The sequence below is a fragment of the Ips typographus genome, linkage group LG5 (assembly GCF_016097725.1).
Source record: "Ips typographus isolate SLU linkage group LG5, UJ_Ityp_2.0, whole genome shotgun sequence".
NCBI lineage: Eukaryota > Metazoa > Arthropoda > Insecta > Coleoptera > Curculionidae > Ips > Ips typographus.
The window spans coordinates 14,384,785-14,403,444 of record NC_138426.1 but is presented as its reverse complement, the minus strand read 5'-3'; the positions used below and the strand labels follow the sequence as shown (position 1 = coordinate 14,403,444).

The following is an 18,660-nucleotide window of genomic DNA, read 5'->3' as shown; positions in this document are numbered from 1 at the left end:
AATCGAAGTCCGACATTTGCTTTAAAGTAATTGTTCGCAGCGTTGCCAAAACTCCCGATTTATTAGTAGATCATGGTAGTTCTATCTTCTCCACTCAATTACATTGAGAAACATTTAGTTTAATGTGGAAAAAAAATGATTTTTAACTTAAAAACTATTTGTTTATTTCAAAACAGGCAATAAAAATAAAAAATAAATTTATTTCATAACCAAAAAAATTTCAATATATTTACAGAAATGCTAAATTTGGCCCTTATAGCACTAAATTGTCTGAGTCGTACGTATCATTCCATATTTTCGAATTCGTACACTCAGAATGTCACAGTAGTGTCAAATGACTTCTACTATTGTGAACATAATTCTTTTTACGATTTTGCTAATTTTTGTTTTAACTTGAACATCCTGTATCTGCCATTATTACATAACATTCTTTTAACACATGTAGCTTAAAATAAAACAGTTTATTATTAAAACTCAAAGATAGGTACCAAACTGCAAGGTAATAGGTATCATTTTACTTTGAGTTTTGCTATTACGAGTATTAAGGTATAAAAAGTTCAATCATAGTAACGAATAAAAAAAGTCTTATTTTAAAACAGTTACATTGATTTTTAGTATAATTACTGTCATTATATGAACTTATTGTATACATTACACCATCTCTCTTTGCTTAAGTTACAGGGTCAAACACACATGTTACTTATTGGTTCCCCAGAACTTGTCATAGGACACTTTGCTTGAATCACTCTATATAATTTACAAGTTTTAAGCAAGACTATGAGCACAACTTTTTTAAATACCATACCGTACTAGCTAATATTAACCCCATTTTTTACAAGTCTACAGAAAATGTCTTTTATTGTATGCCTATATGGATATAATTTCACTCTTCCAAAAGTTCCTTAAGCTCGTTATCATGCACTAATAGAACTTTTTTGCTTGACTGTCTTTGTTATCACTGAAAGCATGGCAAACTAAAAAAATTAAAACTTTCAAATGATTAATAAACTTACCGATAAATATTGTAGCCGAGAATTATTAGCAATTGAACCGTCACAATTACCAAAACACTTGTTACCGACACGCAATTCGCTTTAGGACAATTGCCCTGCTGCACAATTTGACTGGCCACCTAAGAAGAAACAAATATTCAATTTTTTATAAGTATAATAAATCAATCCTATTCTACACGGAGTACCGTTTTAAAAGTAAAAGCTAAATAAGTCGACTACAATGTTGGGTCGTTTTAACGGAAAAGTCCGCAATGAAAAAGAAGAAGCTAATATTACAGTCCCGCTGCTATACCGTGTTGGTATCTATATCTCAGACTAAAACTGCTGCTTTTAAAGTACTTCTGTAGAGCTTTAAAACTTCTGAGACTAAGTTGTAGCTTGTAGCAACAATCGCTTTACTTTCAGCCGAAACCCAAAACGAAAAAGAAAATAAAATCAAGTGGAAGCTATCATTTTTGTGATAATAGTCGTCTCTCAATGCTGGGTTACTTCTAGTACTAATATTAATACTATTACTAAATGGGGAATTTAAAGTAACATAGCCATATCAACACTTCCAGGGCACAATACATTTTGAGTGAATTGACACTTGATTTACAAAGTCAAACATAAATAAAATAACTGACCTGAGATACTCCAGACTTGATTTGATTGAGACCGTCGCGCATTTCGTTGACCAACGATTGAGTATCGTAGCCGACCGATTGAACTTGAGCGGTTGGCGCCCTGGCTTGATTATTGATCACAGTGTCGACTCTCTGTTTCACGTCCAATACAAACTGCCTACCAAAAAATAAATAAACAAAATCAACAACAACAAACACTGTTAACACAATAATGGAGTTTTTCCAAGCGTCATCTTATCGCTAGGGCAGTACCATAATACCATACCGACAAGGCTGAGTTAGGAGCCCCCCCAAACAATATTAAAAAATGTGATACTATGCAAGGTGTTCCATTTAAAATAAGCAAGTTGGTCCAACCTTCCAGAAACACTTCAAGATACTTAAACTTTAATCTTCTAAAAGTAAACCCATCACAAAGAATAAAAATGTATATAAAACATAAATAAAATATTTTAAATATTGTACGAGTTTAATGATATATTTTTCCTTAAATTTCTTCAAATTAGTTTTATTAATTCACATACATATTTTACAAAACATTCAGAAGACAAACGATACAGAACTCTAAGAAGGTTACTTTAAAATTCAACTGACTTCAGGCTACCTCACACCCTATATATTAATTTGGATCTTTTGCATTTAATTAGCTGCAGTAGTGTTGCCAAATGTGCTGCTTTACTCAGCTTTGAAGCTAATTGTAATCTGACAAGTCATAAAATAAGCAACTGTTACAAAACAAAAGCGCTCTCTCATTGCTCAACTCACCTGACTTCACTAACAATACTCTGCACTTGGTTCTGATGATTAAAGATGGCATCCACTTCGTGTCGTCGAATGGTATCGCCATTAGCCGGAGGAGGTTGTTGACCCGCTTGAGGTGGTACGTTTGCCGCCACGGCGCCCGCCTGGCGTGTTATCAAACTCAACGTTTGTTCCTGTTTTCCTACCATTTCGTCCAATTTTCTGTTTAGTTCTTTTATCACCTCATATATTTGGTTTTGGCCTTGAAAGATCTGCCGCAATTCTCGCTGACTGTCGGTCTCAAACCAGTCTTCTGGTTCTGCAGCTTTCTACAACAAAACGTCACTCTGATGAACTGAACCATAGACTAAATAATAAGTATACAGGTGTGGTAAATCCAAAAGCGACCATAGGAAAACCGTGTAACGGACAGAGAAACGTAGGTAATTGCATGCGCGGGAGGAAGACAGAAAACGAAAAAAATATCAAGTAGGCCATATTTTTAGCGCGCTGTTGCCAAACGCCGTAAGTATTCAATACCTTCGACAAACTCGACACGTTTTTTGTTTCTAGGCAAAAAATAACAGATTTTGTGTGTGTTTTCTTTAATTATATTGTTTCACTTCGGTGTATTTTTAATTTACATTAAGAAAGAGTCACGTGACCTTTAAAAATATATTTTATTTTTGAAAATCGTTACGTGCACCGCCCTCTGTACAAGAAAGCCAAGAAGGTGCATGCCAAAAATTCCAATATGGCCGAAATATGGGATTGACAGTTTGCATTTGTTTGTATTGTGGAAATTGAGTTTTTGGATGATTAAATTAATTTTTAAGGTTTAAAGTCAAGACTTGGGATTACTTGCCAAAGTAATTTTTGTTTGCTATTATATATTGTTGTTTATATGTTTATTGTTCTAGTGAAAGTGTAGTTTGTGTTCATTTTATTGTGTTATCACTATTGTTATTGTTCCTTCATTGTTCTATAATTTGTGGTTGGTTTTTTAACTTATAAATTCTATTGCCTCTACAATATGCCGTCCACTGATTGTTTGCCAAATTTCTAAAAGCAATTTGGTGAAAGGCCAAAAGTGTCAGTCTTTTACTTTCCAAAAGACCCTGCTCGAACCCAACAGTGGTTGAAAGCTTTGAACTGGAATGATTTTACTCCAACACAATACTCAGTGGTAAGTACAATATGCTTTCTCATTCAGTAAACTTATTGCCTCTTACATACATTGGTATGTGAGTTAAATTTTGAGGCCGCCTGCATTTTGAGAGCAACAAAGGTTTACTCTAAAGAAACAGGACAGCTTTTAGAAGTTTCATTGGCACATTTACATTTTAAAAGAAAGGTCTTGGTAATAATATAAAACCCATTTACCAGTTTTGCTTACCTAGATTCAAGGATTTCCAAATTTTCTTTGATTGAGCAGTTTTTACATTAGTTTGTTGTACTTTCCAAGACAAAGGGTTCTAACCAAACTTGCTTTGGCTGGACTTTATTGGATATAAAAAGCTATATCTATACATATCTGGATCAGGAATGAAGCGTTCTTTGATTTTTCACTCACAACTTCTAATCAACTACACGAAAAAATAAAAAAAAACATATTTTCTACTGCATCTCCATAGGTTTGTGTACAAAAAAAATCCGATAACGCCGCCATTAAAAGTAACATTCTAGGCTTTCTTGTAAAGAAGGCGGTGTTACGTGACCATTTGCACAATATAAGGAGTCAGGTGACTCTTCAAATAATACTTTGACATCTAAAACAGTCACGTGACCTTTAGGATTTCGTTTTGACATTAAAATAATTTAAATTTGTCACGTGGCCATTTGCACTGTAAACGGGTCACGTGTCTTTAAAAATATCAGTTTAAACTGAAAAAACGATTATGTGATCCTTCAAATGACATTTAAAACTGTCATGTGACATTATAAATTCCATTTTTAATCTTAAAAGAGTGACGTGACCTTCAGGATCTGTCTTGACGTTAAAAAAGTCACGCGATTTGAAAAAAAATAGTCAAAAATTACATTTTAATGTTACAAATAGATACGTGATTTAGACCCAGTTGTACAGCAGTAGTTCAACATTTGAACCTGGTTCAAGTTAGGTTAGGTTAGGTCAGGTCACAAACGTCACTTTGACAGCAATGCATTTCATATGGCAAAGTTCCATACCTTATCCGTACCATACCATATCTTTTGGTTTCAAGAAACTTTAGTTCAATCTAATTACTAGAAATAATGCAATACATTATACAAACTTTAGCACAACAGGTAGGATTAACAATTCTTGTGAAATATTTTAACATTACTACTCAAATGTATCAGAATTAAAAGTGAAACAGGTTAATTAAAACTTACATCATCGGGATGTTCTTTCCGATAATCATCTTTTTGCTGTTCCAGTTTTCTCTGATAGTCTAAATACTCTTGCTGCAGTTTCTGCTGGTCTTCTGTGAGAGCTAAAAACACAAATATTACAAAGCTATTCAAATTTACAAATTTTAGAGAATGAGTAAAATCACCTTGAGGATCAGGAGCGGTAGCACCGGGATCCGCAAAGCTGCTGGTTAAAAAGTGAATTACGTCGTGATCATCGGCTAAACCACCTGTAGCTGCGGACACTCCGAAATAACCATTTTTAGGTAAAACTACATTCTCCGCTCGGAAACACAACTCAAAGTCTTGCTCGTTACTGCTCATGCCATTGTGGTACATTAACGTTAAAATATTGTTGTGATAAGTGACTTTTGCCCGTGTAGGGAATGGTTTGTTCCTGAAGTCACGCAGACATCCTGCCAATTGTTGAGTTGTACCATCGCTACAAGGGTCAATGATTAAAGTACCCAATTCAAATGAACAATGGGAAATAAACCAACTTGTGATGATCAAACAGTTTGTTGCCATCGTTCAATACTGCGTAAATGTAGGGATTGTTGTGTTTGTTGTCATTATCAAAAGAATCAAAAAATATTCCCAATCCATTCCATTTATCTGAAGACCCAAACACATCACCATCATAGGCACCTTTGTTTTGGGTATACCAGAAAGCCTATAAACCCAAAAACCAATTAGAACACATCTATTCAGGTTCAGGCAGAATTTTCACTTTTACTAGTTCATATACAGGGTGTTTTAGGTGTTTTGGTCAGGACTTTATGAGAATAAATAATATTGAGTTACTAGATATCCTCATAAGTATTAATAAATCCTGAGAAAACAAATATGCATCAGTAAAAACAAGAATAAGCATCATCCTGAAGAGAGACAATTTGAGGGCTCAGAGTTAAAGTTTTTTGCCCATGGCCCATTTAGTTCTAGTAGTCTTACATGTATTTACCTAGAAAACCCACTTGTGATTTTGTATTATAAAATCAGTGATTTAGTGACCCATTAAGGTGGAAGATCACTTTTGTGAAAATTTGGTTATGTTCTTGTCTATACAAAAAATAACTCACCAAACCATCAGCCCCAATTCTACCTCTACCGCTCACTCGAAAGGCTATATCAACCTCCCAAAACTCAAAACTGAGGGGATTTTTGGTCCATATGGCCCCCTTTTGGCTTTTTAAAGATGGTGCCAATCGAACATTCTCTGAACTGGCTATAGCATCTGGAATAATCAAATTAATACAATTGAATAAAAAGCTAGTGTTGCTTCATACAACCTTCTAGTGATATAGGTATTCTGTATAGTATGTAAAGGTAAAATGTATATAGCTATACCTTTAAGCATTGATAGGCTGAAAAAGTCAAGTGGTTTTTGGCCAGTTTATTGTAAATATTCTGTATGTGGTGATGCCGTATTGGTATTCCTAACAAACAATTTCGGTTAAAAGCGACAGTAGATGAGTGTGAGCTAATTCCATTCATATAATTAAAGAAATTGTATTTTTCATCAAAAGCGCTTTTCCTTTTGAATAAAAAACGAAAAACCCAAATTTTAGGTTATATACGTGTCAAATTTCAGATCCTATCATCGACTATCAAACAGTAAGGTGTCTACTCAATTGACGTGCTTCAGACAGAGACGGAAAAAACATTATCGCATTTATCCAATTATATTTTTCGTCATGACGTGTACAGAAAATCTGTTACTTACAATTTACAATACGACAAACTACTGCTAGACTGCTATATACTTACTTCCTCCGTATTCCCAAAACGGTACAGAACCGTCCTTTTGCGCTAAATAGGGTGGTTTGAATGAATATTTGTACTCAAATTTTTTATGCACATAATATCCAATAACCCAGTTGGTTAAAAACGCTAAAACACAAATAGAAAATTTGGAAATTAGGCCGGACTTCATATTTATTTGGCAAAATACGGTCAAAATATAAGAATTTACGAACAACTAGAAGCAAGCAAGACGGCTTTTGCCCGTTGCCGACGCCGACCGGAATCACCAGAAGAACCGCAAAGAAATATATCTAGCCAGTAGCCACTCAACTACTCAGCTAAAATTTTTAAAGTTTACCATAACCACCACGGAATACTGAATCAGACCAATCAGTAATCAGACTGAATGAATACCGAAATAAGACAAGATCAGACAATTCCGACATCCGACATGTCACATCAGATGACATTGGACGGACCAATCAATGTCCTCATTCGTTTTGACGATCCATGAAGCGAGTGAGCAGCGAATTTTGACGTCACGATGGCGTAATGTGACAGTTGATTGAATCATGCTTTTGTTAAATTACGTCATCGTGATGTCAAATTCGTTCTGTTCGTTTCTTGGGGCGTCAAAACGAATGCGGCCAGTGGCTGTCAAGAGTGTCAAATCACTTTGGTTACTATAGCTACTTCTCTTCCTTCTATATTTTTTTATTCAGAGGGGTTGAGGTTAAGACAGATTGTGCCTTTATACCACGTTATTATATTCACATAATAGTTTTGATGTTTTTTTCCACCTTGGGTTTTTGCAAAGTTATAAACTAACGCCGTTTATCTGCTCGAATTTATCGCTGGTCGACAAACCGAAAAGATGTCGTCGTACAATTTTAAGAAAATTGCGGTGGTGCCTACTTCCAAGGTAAGATTTCAGCTCTTTTAGTCGTCTTAATTCTCAGTTTTAATTTTTTATACTCTCAGGACTTTATCGATATAATTCTATCGAAAACTCAACGGAAAACACCCACGGTAATCCACAAGCAATATAAAATAACCAGAATTCGGGCTTTTTATATGCGCAAAGTGAAGTTTGCCCAACAAAGTTTTCATGACCGATTAACTCAAATTTTAACTGAATTTCCCAAACTGGACGACGTCCACCCTTTTTATGCTGATTTGATGAATGTCTTGTATGATAAAGATCACTATAAGTTAGCATTAGGCCAACTAAATACTGCCCGTCATTTGATTGATAATGTAGCCAAGGATTATGTGAGGCTTCTCAAGTATGGGGACTCTCTTTATCGTTGCAAACAGCTGAAAAGAGCGGCTTTAGGTCGGATGGCCACTATCATGAAGCGTCAGGGCTCTAATTTAACTTATTTAGAGCAAGTTAGACAACACTTAGCTCGATTACCTTCTATAGACCCATATACTCGCACAATATTAATATGCGGTTTTCCCAATGTAGGAAAATCATCCTTTATCAATAAAATCACTAGAGCTGATGTAGAAGTTCAGCCTTATGCATTCACAACAAAAAGTTTGTATGTTGGCCATACAGATTACAAATACTTGAGATGGCAGGTGATTGACACTCCTGGAATATTGGATCATTCCTTGGAAGAACGCAATGTGATTGAAATGCAAGCTGTAACAGCATTGGCCCATTTACGCTCTTGTGTTCTATACTTTATGGACTTGTCTGAACAGTGTGGACACACTTTAGAGGAGCAAGTTCATTTGTTTGAATCAATAAGACCACTTTTTGCCAATAAACCTCTCATTATAGTAGCTAACAAAATTGACATAGTCAAGCTGGATGATTTGAGTGATCAGCGTCGTCAAGTTTTGAAAGATATTGAACAGGATTCTGAGTTGAATATTATGGAAATGTCTACTGTAACAGATGAAGGAGTTATGGAAGTTAAAATTGAGGCTTGTGAAAAACTGTTGAGTTTCAGAGTTGAACAAAAAATGAGGACCAAAAAAGTGGATGGGGTATTGAACAGATTGCATGTTGCTATTCCTAAGCCTAGAGACGACAAGGAAAGACCACCCTGTATTCCGGAAAATGTTTTAATTAAAAAACTGAGTGAAGCTGAGAGAAAAAAACGAAAATTGGCTCGAGATTTGGAACTGGAAGCTGGTGACGATTACATTGTTGATTTGGCTAAAGAATACACTGATATAGCTGAAGGTAGGTTGTTTTTCTTCTATGATTAATATGGTAATGACTTATAACATAATTCACTTTAAATCGCCATTTAAAAAGAAAAAAATCCTTGGAAATGGTACATCTTGTATACAATTGAGGTAAACTTTAATTTTAATTTTTTGCAACATCTAGAGGAGAGACACGACATTATACCAGAAATTTGGGAAGGGCACAACATTGCCGATTATATTGATCCGGAAATTTTCGATAAATTAGCGGAACTTGAAAAAGAGGAAGAGATTAGGGAGCAGACTGGCATGTACGTGGTGCCGAAAATCGAATTGGATGATACAATGCAGGAAATAAAAAAATTGGCGTTACAGATCAGGTTAGAAGTGACTGTCGAATTTTTCTAAGGTATTAACATTGTCGTTTTCTGCGGGTTAGACACAAAAAAGCCATACTTAAAGATGAGGCCAGGATTAACAAACAGAGTAGAAAACCGGTAATGCCGCGTACCGCAGGTGCAAAAGTGCGCGAACGCTCCGTCAGCAAGTTGCGTAAAAGTATGGAGAATTTGGGTGTTAGCATGGCCGGTACTAGTTCGGCCAACTTTACAAAAACGAAACAACGAGTTCGTTCAGTCGGTCCTGTTGCTAAACGAGCTCGAATGGACGTTGACCAGCCTGAGCAGTCGACCAAATCGCGCGGACTTACTGCACCACCTAGAAGCGAGCAAGGAGTCAAAGACGTAGCGGTAAGTACGTTTACTTAGTATACTTGTCATTTAAACTATTTTTTTTTACTCTTTTAGATGAGGAAAAAACTGGCTAAAATCGCTCACAGAGCCATCAGTAAAAAGGTGGCACGGATGGGTCTCAAAGGCGAAGCCGATCGGTTTATTGGTACGAAAATGCCGAAACATTTGTTTGCCGGTAAACGAGGTACCGGTAAAACTGACAGAAGATAAGCCAAAATTACATTTTATTTGGATATTGCATTGTTATTAAAAGCTAAATAAAATGATATGTCTTTACGTTCCAGAGTGTGTTTGTTGTACCAAAAGCAAAGTAGGTATTGGCATTTCAAGATAAGAGATACTCCCTCTGGTGATCAGTTTTGTAAACGGTTTCGGGCATTCCAGCTGTCATTTCTCCGTTTGTTTACATTGATTTTGGTTAGGAATTTAGCACTGGTTTCATAAATATGAAGTGATAGTGTCATATTATTTAAAATGTTAGGTTAGGAACGGGTTGGCCGATTTTAGTCAACTGGCGCTGCAATCTTAACTTGAAACGCCATCGCCAATACTACATAGAACAAGTAAAATCAAACAATTCGGTATGACAATAGACACGCCTTTTGTGATAGGCGGTCAAACAAAAATGTTGTTCCTATACTTCTTAGTATCGCGGTATTATTAACTTGCATTTACATTTGGACCCTTTGTATAATTATCGCAGGGGTAGAATTGCGAGTTATTGGTTATTGATTTTGAGTACTCATAAAGACCAATTCAACGATTTACAGAAAAACTACTTTTCAGTAGGTCTAAATCAGTATTTTTGCAATATTCCAGACTTTTGGACACCCTGTATATGTATATGGCTCAGTATCACCATTGTTGTATATATCAGTATCAAAAGACGTATTTTGGCGTGAGAGTTTACAGTGTCTAGGTATCTCAGTTTAACTCATTCTGACAAAACAACATGGCCTATGTAACTACAGCTTAAAACTCAGTTTATTCTCAGATTAAACACTTTCACCAAAACCCTATGTACCAAAAACAAAATACTTCTAAACTCATAGCAGAGACGTGGTAACGTTAAACTTAAAGGAGTGGTTGCTAAACGTACATCGTAGAAAACATCTCGCGTTTTAGACAACACGCAATACATACATGTCACACAACTTGCTCCCAACACATAAAGAATAAGGGTCCTAGTTTGGTTGGAGGTTAAGTTGGTTTTGATTGTTTTGATTTGACTTTTGTTGTCTGTCTTTCTAGGGGAGAGGAGTGTTTATGGTGCAGAGGGCTCGTTTTGTGTTTTTGCCCTTAGCTACAGCTACAGTTTAAACTTTTTGCAAAAAACAGCATATTTTACCTCTGATCACTCACGCTTACAATGTCATTTTCCTTTGGTATGGGGAGCAACGCTCAAAAAACTACAGGTACTGCAAGTATTCCAACAATGGGAGCCCCTACATCAAGTAAGTTCTTCAGCAAAAAAGTTGTGCTAATAAATAATATGCCGCTTTTGATACTATTTAAGCTTCAGCTCCAGTTGGCAGTCTCCAATACCATCTAACACAGCCAGCAGGTTCAGGTGACAAAGCAACAAGCTCTCTATTTGGTTCTGCAGCCAAACCACTTGGAACTCCAGCTACCACAGGATTTAGCCTTGGGCAACCTGCAAACAAGTCTACAGCACCCACATTGAGTTTTGGAACCCCAGCTGCATCACAATCATCTGGTGGAGGTCTAAGTTTTGGAACTCCAGCTTCTTCACAACCAACAACTGGAAGCTTAGGTTTTGGAGTGCCTGCTGCTTCCCAGCCTTTAACTGGAGGCCTATCTTTTGGGACCCCCTCTTCCCAGGCTTTAATTGGTGGAGGTTTAAATTTTGCAACTCCCACTACTTCTCAGCCATCAACTGGAGCTCTAACTTTTGGAACGCCAGCTATGTTACAGCCGTCAACAGGAGGTCTAAGTTTTGGCACCCCTGCTGTTTCACAACCATCAGCAGGAGGATTGAATTTTGGAACTCCTGCTGCTAAACAGCTGTCCTCAGGTGGTTTTGGTTTAGGATCAAGTAAGTACATCAATTGTACTCTATCAAAGTATCTAAAAAAGCATATTTTCATCAAAATATTAACCTGAATTTCATCTTGTTTTGTCAGAATGAGTTAAAAGTAAAAAATTAGAATAACTAGATATTTTAAAATGTTTTGTTAGGTTTAACTGGCTCAGAAACATCCACTGCAGCTTCCACTACTGCGCCAACTTTATCCTTTGGTTTTGGCCCTACTGCAGCACTGTCAGTTGCGCCTACAAGCAGTAGCGCCCCTAAATTGACTTTGGGTAGTTCTACAAGCAATTCAGCTACCACTACAGCATCTTCAGGGTTTTCATTTGGGGGAACTGCTACCACTTCAACTGGGTAAGTGCAACCATAGACTTAATAATAAGTAGAAAGAGTGTTTTAGTAAAGATTTTTGTGTATTTATCAAAATAGTTCTGAGTTAGACTGGCTGGGTTTACCTAAGTTCTTAGTCATAGTTGTAATCATAAATTAATTTTTGTCCATAACAACCTATAGTAAACAAGTACACTGTGTTGTTATAAAGAATGACATGACTAAGAAGTTGGGTTCCTCCAGCTTTACATTTTCCAATAATGCTAAGAAAACAAAGAAATGTATAGTGTTTCAACTCTGACAACTTCAACCACTGCATCATCACTATCAAATGTGCCATCTATAACTTTTGCTCAACTTGAAGACTTCATTAATAAATGGACTATAGACTTGGAAGAACAAGGCAAATTCTTTGTAAATCAGGCAAAACAGTTGAATGCTTGGGATTCTTTATTAATATCCAATGGAGAGAAAATTCTAAACTTAAATGGAAGCATTGAACGGGTCAAGCAGCAACAATCTCAACTGGACCAGGAGTTGGACTTTATTTTAGCTCAGCAAAAAGAGTTGGAGGAGTTGATTGTACCATTGGAGAAGGAATTAGTGGATATTCCTGTGACTGATATTGACCGAAATCAAATGTGAGGATTTTCATTATATTCAAATTGTGAGCAGATGCATGAACTGAAGTTGTGTTTTAGGTACCAATTTGCAGAAATAATTGACTCCCAATTGAAACAAATATCTGATGATTTGAAGGAAATTATTGAAAATATCAATGAGTCTAATAAAGATGAGGAGGCTTCCAATCCGGTTAGTTTTTTAAACTAACTCTACCATTTTTTAGTTGAAAATTGATGCTTTTCAGATAACACAGATAAGCAAAATTCTAAATGCCCACATGGATTCCTTACAATGGATAGACCGCAATACAGCCCAAATCAGTCGCAGACTTGAAGAAATTAGCAAAATTGAAGAGTCAAATAAAATTAATTTGAGCTTAAACAATTCTTTAACATCTATGTTTTAGTTCCTGTTCCATATTTATATTGAAACGTTTTGTCGTTTACAACTCGTATTAGTGTCAGTTAATAAATATTTGAAAATAAAAGCTGAGAGTTATTGAGTTATATTTTTAATTTTGGGTAGTTCCATCATACTTTGTATGATCGTATTAAAGTCAGTACAACACAGTTTACATCAACACCACAACTTTCAATCAAAGATTGAATTATTCTTGACCAGTGGATTTGTGAATAGTAATTCTGAATCTAGTCACGCAAGTCACCATGGATATTTCATTTGGAACAACTGCTGGGGGAATGGGAGGTAGGCGTAGATGTTAGATGTGAAACTATAATTTACTTAGTTTGTACCACTCAACTAGGTATTTACCATTCAAAATTAGAAAAAATCATGTATAAAACCCGTTTAGAAAATGTCTAATTGTGTAACTCATTCAAATTGCAGAAATTCGATTTGCTCCTCCTGCAAACATTCATTCGTTACACAAAATCGCACTTTTTGGCAAATTGCCTCATAAAGGGAGCAGAAGCCAACCTCCCCTCTGTTAGTTGGGGGGTTGATGATGATAGATGTTTAAAAAAAATTTAAATCACTCTGACGCCGCATTCGTTTTCGAGCTCCATGGAGCGAGCAGCGCGTTTTTGACGTCACGATGACGTAATTTAGCAAAAGCATAATTTAACCAACTGTCAAATTACGTCATTGTGACGTCAAAAACGCTCTGCTCGCTCCATGGAGCTTGAAAACGAATGCTTTATGACATTCGCCTATTTAGATGTAAACAAACAAACATCAATGTCACATCTACGGGGCGCAGTGCAAATTTAATAAAACTGTTTTTTTTTTATATAAACAGTCGAAATTTAATAAAATATTGTATAAAACAAAAACACGTGACTTAAACTGGTTTATTCACTCAAAGAACTTAGACCACTCGCTGATGCATTGCTTATTGTTTGAACTTGAAATTTCTCAGAACTACTAATTTTTTGAGGACAAATTTACAAAACTGGCAATACTGTATTCGTTTCAACCCAAGCAAGCGCATTCACCCACCACCTACCACCACTACCGACAGAACTTCCAAGTTCCAATAATTCGTCGCCATTTTTGTGGTTTCGTAAAGGTAAGTGAAATAAAAGCCCTTATTTTCACACAATTTTAGAACCGTGCATTTAACGCTTTTAATGTCCCTCAAACTTGGTTTTAGCTATACTATATAAATATGTATTTATTAGAGAACCATTCTAGGAAGAAGTGATTACGTAACCTAACCTAACCCAAGTTTTTGTTATCTTTGGATAGAAATTCACCATGGCCAATACGCTGTTAGCGCTGACCACCAAACAGTTAATCAAAAAAGCCCTGGTCAAGCCTGTCTTCATTCAGACTGCCGCAGCCAGTGACGGGGGCTCCTACGTTCGGAATTTGATTGGTAAAAGGGAAGTTGTAGGGTTTGGTTTCAATGGTGAACCCACCTATGTAGACCGAGTGGATTTCCCTTTGCCAGCTATCAGATGGAAGGAACCCACCGCTGATATTCAGGTATTTAAACCACCACTAATTTATCAAGTTAGCTTTTCTTGATCAGGTGAGTATTGTAGGCTTTGAGGGAAAAAGAAAAGGGTGACTGGAAACAACTGTCCATTGAGGAGAAAAAAGCTTTGTACAGGGCTTCATTCAGACAGACTTTTGCCGAATTTAAAGCGCCCAATGGTGAATGGAAGGGCACCATTGGAATAACTTTAGTGTTTATTTCTGTGGCTTTGTGGTGCTTTTATGGTTTGAAACTCTTTGGTAAGTATTTTGGAATATCAAGTTGACTAGGTTTTGATAGGGTCTGACTGCTGGCAAAAGTCAAAAAAGAAATGTATAGACTATAGAATTGCTTATCAGAATTGGCCTTTCAAGTTAAGATCCCCACCAGTGAACTAAAATCAGGCAACCCCTTCCTAATTTCCTAACCTAACATTATAAATAATATGACACTGTCACTGTCAAAATTAATGTAAACAAAGGAAGAAATGACAGCTTGAATGCCCCAAGCTGTTTTCAAAACTGATCACCAGAGGGCATATCTCTTACCTTGAAAACGCCAATAGAAAAGTCATTTTTAGGCCCAGTTTATTTTTTTAACTATTAATTTAACTTGAAGCTGTGGATGAACTGAACACATCTTTCTGGTTTTCTGATGATAACCTGTTGAGTGCAAAACCAGTGAATGGCCATACCGTTTCAATGACATTTGATAGAGCAGGATACATTTACATTAGTTTTTTACTTAACATGCCATGCCATGGAAAACACCAAACACAGTTTTTGGTTCAAATGAAATTTGAAATATTTTTTTCAGTTTATCCTACACTTCCGGAATCATTCCAACCGGAAAACCGTGCAGCCCAATTGCGCCGTATTATCGACTTGCAAGTCAATCCTATAGAAGGTATTTCTTCACAATGGGACTATGAGAAGGATGACTGGAAAAAGTAAACTACTCCTCACCCCAATACTAATTTCGTGTCCATTTTCTTAGTGGCTACAATTGAGTTTACATAGTGATTCAGGCTAAGATTAAACTCCAACTGTGGAGACAAAACATAAATGTAATAAAATGATTTTTATTATTTTGTTAAATGTATTTTTTTTTGTTTTAGTATTGTTAGAAATCTGGGGAAGAGTATCATGTTATTTACAAAGTCATAATGACAGTATTTAAGTACTTATAATAAATACCTAATTCTACTAGTGTTTTTTTAATGTGGGCTTAAAAAAATCAAGACATGACTAAAGTGGGAAAGAAAGGGTCAAAGTTAAAAAGGTGGCGCTTTAGTAGGCAGAGGCTTTTTGAATAACAAATATTGAAAAAGTAACATTTGTACAATAAAACTATTTTTCTACTCCTACATGGATATTATTGGTTAATTCCTTAGCAGTTTAGAGTTTTAAGAACGGATAAGTAGGCAATTACAACCGGTTGAACGAATATAGAATCCTAGACTTTCCGCAACTGTGCGATATGAAATATACCAATCACAGGCAATTTTCAGCGTGCGATATTAAATAGACCAATTACAGCTAATCTTGAACGTAAACAAAATAATACTTCTGATTGTCATCCTCACTGACAGTTGGCATCAAAACATTGCATTTTGGCTTATGTTTGGAGACAATGAAAAAGCCGTTCAAGTTTCAGTTAGTGATCAATTAAAGAATAAAAACTTCTACTTTATTTTATGATAAAGCAAATGATACAAAAGTGCGTGAAAAGTGATAATGTAAACACGGAAACGTTTCAAACATTGAGTGTTTATTTGTGTGAAATTAATTCCCTCGCGTAAAAAACAAAAAGTAATAAGTAGTACAAGTACAAGTACAGACATCTGTCATCATTCTACTTACAGTATGACCTGTGAGTATGACAACATTGACAACTGACAAAGGAAGTGTAGAAAATGGAAATTTTTTCTTGTACAGAGTACAGACAGCTGACAGATGTGTATTGTGTAGTGTGTACCGTGTACCTGAGTCAGAGACAAGCCTGAGTCTGCCTGAGTACCTGTACTGTACTGTCTGTCTACTGCGTTTTTAAGTACTGAGTACTATATCTATACCCTATTTTCTGTGAGCCACAAGATCAGGAAGGAGGTTGTACTTTGGATTTTGTTTTTACTTTTTTTAAGGTGATTTTTCATTTAAGTTTGAAACTGTCTTCTGTATTTGGTAAAAACTAAAGTGTTGCTTATGGACTGGTCCTTATCAGGAACAGGAACCCTGACATGACAGTGGTTTTCTGATTGTTTATTTTGTGACGGTACCTCAAGCCCAAAACACCGCCTTGAATATTAAATTACAATCTGAAGAAAACACCAGCATTTCCTTATTTGTAAGAAGACGGAAACAGGAATTGATGAGGGTGCTTTAAAACATTGAAGTCACAACGACTCTAAAGATACAGCAGAGAATCAGGCGGTAATGTATTTTTAGTAGCTGCTTTGTGTGAAACAGTTTTTGGGAAACTTCTTTGCAGAGTGATGGCAGCCACTACAGTAAATGAACTCTGGGTGTCTTGGTTTAGTTGTTGTGTTGCACAACCTCCCAAACGTAGACACAGAATTGATAGGTAACCTACAAGGATAGTCTTAAAAAATAACCCTAATAAGCTATGCTTGTAGATCAATGATTGGTAACCCTACCAACTTTGTCCACACAGCCCATATTGGCAGTAGGGATGTGGAGTTGCCTAGTGAACAACAAATGGCCTTACAGAACCAAATGAGGAGCAAAGGAGGATATGAACCTTCTTATAAGGTTAGTCACAGTTTAGTGTAGTGTGCAGTGACTCACACTGATTTAAATATGTGTTGCTGTGCCTGTTTTTCAGGAACCACAATGGTTACACTATGACTAAAAACAGCAAAAAGTTGTGTTTGGGTGTTGTTTTCTTATGAAGTTATTACAATGTATTATTCCTGGCTGCTATGAAAAATGCATTTTTGCAGAATGAGCATATTATGATTCCTATTAGTTTACCTTTTATTTTGTTGTTGTACTGGCTGTAAAATAGTCTGTAATATTCAAATTCATTCATTTACAATCTTTACACTATAAAATGAAATGCATGGTAATGTCAATTTATCTGGTTGTCAATTTGGCTTATTAGCTTTTTCCTTGTAATGAGATACTTGTGAGTGTAACTTGTGACACACCATTATGAGTCATATTGATTCCAAAAACCAAATGGCTGGCGTAGACAGAAACGTCAATTTGACAACTGTATAAACTGATTTTTATTAAACTTTGGATATTTCTTTTTTCTTTAACATCATTTCACTTGTTTTTTTTTGTATCCAAAGTGTTCGGACCATATATTTTTCTAAGCCTGTCACATTACTATTAAAATAAACTCTCTATATTGTTAATAGAGAAAGCTTGACAGTGGTGGATTAAGGAGGAGTACCCTCCCTGTTATACCAAATTTAATCTAATTTTATTTATTAGGTACATATTGAATACTTTAAGACCTTATTAGTGTTACATAATGTTGTTATTTTTGCAATTCTTTTGAGTAATCGAAGTAAGTAACTTTTAGCTGGAATCAAAAGCCTAAAATGCATTCTTATACAGAATACTTCCATTTAATCCACCACTGAAATGCAAGGGAATAAGAAACATGTTTTCGAATAAGTTTTTGCTTTATGTCTAGTGAGGGCAGTTGTTGCTAAATTTAGCTTTGTTTTTAGCTCTTGGTTATTTATTTTGCTGATGGTGATATACAGATATATTGTTTATTTTAATGTTTATATAATGGATTACGATTTAATTTTATATATAAACTATGGACTTGATCTACTACATTGTTATTGGACAATTTGTAGATAAATTGTTGCAATAATGAGGTGAATAAGTGCAATTTCGAAGACTTTTACTTAATTATGACCATGTAAAGTTATTACACTATTTTTTATAATTCTATAAAAACGTACCTACTCAGGTTTACATGTGTCATACACTGGTCAACTACTACTGTCTGCTCTGTTGTTGTCATACACTTGTATATATGTATACATAGCTACTATTTGGCGTCCCACCAATGTACTTATATTATAATACTCTATAAATTTGAAAATATATTGACAATGGTTAGCATTTGAATTTTAAATAATATTCTATCATTCCTTCACATTTGTGACAGCTGGTTTTACTCTTTGTTGTGTATAGATCAGTCAGAAGGTTGAACGTGATTTCATGATGACGTAATTTGATATAACCATATTTTGACCGACCAACTGTCAAATTACCTCATATGGAAGCCTGAAGGCGAA

At 35.6% G+C, this 18,660-nt stretch overlaps 5 protein-coding genes across 8 annotated transcripts; 4 read left to right on the top strand and 1 right to left on the bottom strand.

Moving 5' to 3' along the window:
* Window positions 1-180: 180 nt before the first annotated feature.
* Window positions 181-6,919, bottom strand: ergic53 (lectin, mannose binding protein ergic53). Of its 3 annotated transcripts, none has more exons than XM_081980849.1 (9): window positions 6,539-6,919; window positions 5,851-6,005; window positions 5,272-5,444; window positions 4,918-5,213; window positions 4,754-4,854; window positions 2,405-2,709; window positions 1,640-1,796; window positions 1,014-1,132; window positions 181-974 (listed from the first exon to the last, which is right to left on the bottom strand). In XM_081980849.1, the coding sequence occupies exons 1-9, from the start codon at window positions 6,702-6,704 to the stop codon at window positions 956-958; spliced, it is 1,491 nt and encodes a 496-aa protein (XP_081836975.1). In that variant the 5' UTR covers window positions 6,705-6,919; the 3' UTR covers window positions 181-955. The 3 variants fall into 3 exon arrangements, with proteins under 3 accessions (XP_081836975.1, XP_081836974.1, XP_081836973.1); XM_081980848.1 differs by having other exon boundaries at window positions 181-958; window positions 6,539-6,917; XM_081980847.1 differs by having other exon boundaries at window positions 181-958; window positions 4,754-5,213.
* A 306-nt stretch (window positions 6,920-7,225) lies between these two features.
* On the top strand, window positions 7,226-9,715 carry Non1 (nucleolar GTP-binding protein 1). Its single transcript, XM_081980840.1, has 5 exons — window positions 7,226-7,436; window positions 7,496-8,714; window positions 8,865-9,060; window positions 9,120-9,429; window positions 9,487-9,715. Exons 1-5 carry the CDS (start codon window positions 7,389-7,391, stop codon window positions 9,640-9,642), a joined length of 1,929 nt encoding a protein of 642 aa, XP_081836966.1. The 5' UTR covers window positions 7,226-7,388; the 3' UTR covers window positions 9,643-9,715.
* A 948-nt stretch (window positions 9,716-10,663) lies between these two features.
* On the top strand, window positions 10,664-12,934 carry Nup62 (nucleoporin 62). The gene is made up of 6 exons (XM_081980850.1): window positions 10,664-10,886; window positions 10,949-11,488; window positions 11,632-11,836; window positions 12,100-12,453; window positions 12,514-12,625; window positions 12,681-12,934. Exons 1-6 carry the CDS (start codon window positions 10,802-10,804, stop codon window positions 12,840-12,842), a joined length of 1,458 nt encoding a protein of 485 aa, XP_081836976.1. The 5' UTR covers window positions 10,664-10,801; the 3' UTR covers window positions 12,843-12,934.
* Window positions 12,935-13,805: 871 nt separating this feature from the next.
* LOC145729903 (cytochrome c oxidase subunit 4 isoform 1, mitochondrial-like) lies at window positions 13,806-15,580 on the top strand. Its single transcript, XM_081980862.1, has 4 exons — window positions 13,806-13,964; window positions 14,144-14,383; window positions 14,443-14,635; window positions 15,192-15,580. Exons 2-4 carry the CDS (start codon window positions 14,153-14,155, stop codon window positions 15,326-15,328), a joined length of 561 nt encoding a protein of 186 aa, XP_081836988.1. The 5' UTR covers window positions 13,806-13,964; window positions 14,144-14,152; the 3' UTR covers window positions 15,329-15,580.
* A 698-nt stretch (window positions 15,581-16,278) lies between these two features.
* Window positions 16,279-18,484, top strand: Spec2 (CDC42 small effector protein Spec2). 2 transcript variants are annotated; one of them, XM_081980865.1, is made up of 5 exons: window positions 16,279-16,483; window positions 16,536-16,812; window positions 16,866-16,958; window positions 17,011-17,146; window positions 17,220-18,484. In XM_081980865.1, the coding sequence occupies exons 3-5, from the start codon at window positions 16,870-16,872 to the stop codon at window positions 17,244-17,246; spliced, it is 252 nt and encodes an 83-aa protein (XP_081836991.1). In that variant the 5' UTR covers window positions 16,279-16,483; window positions 16,536-16,812; window positions 16,866-16,869; the 3' UTR covers window positions 17,247-18,484. The 2 variants fall into 2 exon arrangements, with proteins under 2 accessions (XP_081836991.1, XP_081836990.1); XM_081980864.1 differs by having other exon boundaries at window positions 16,301-16,483; window positions 16,536-16,807.
* The last annotated feature ends 176 nt before the right edge of the window (window positions 18,485-18,660 follow it).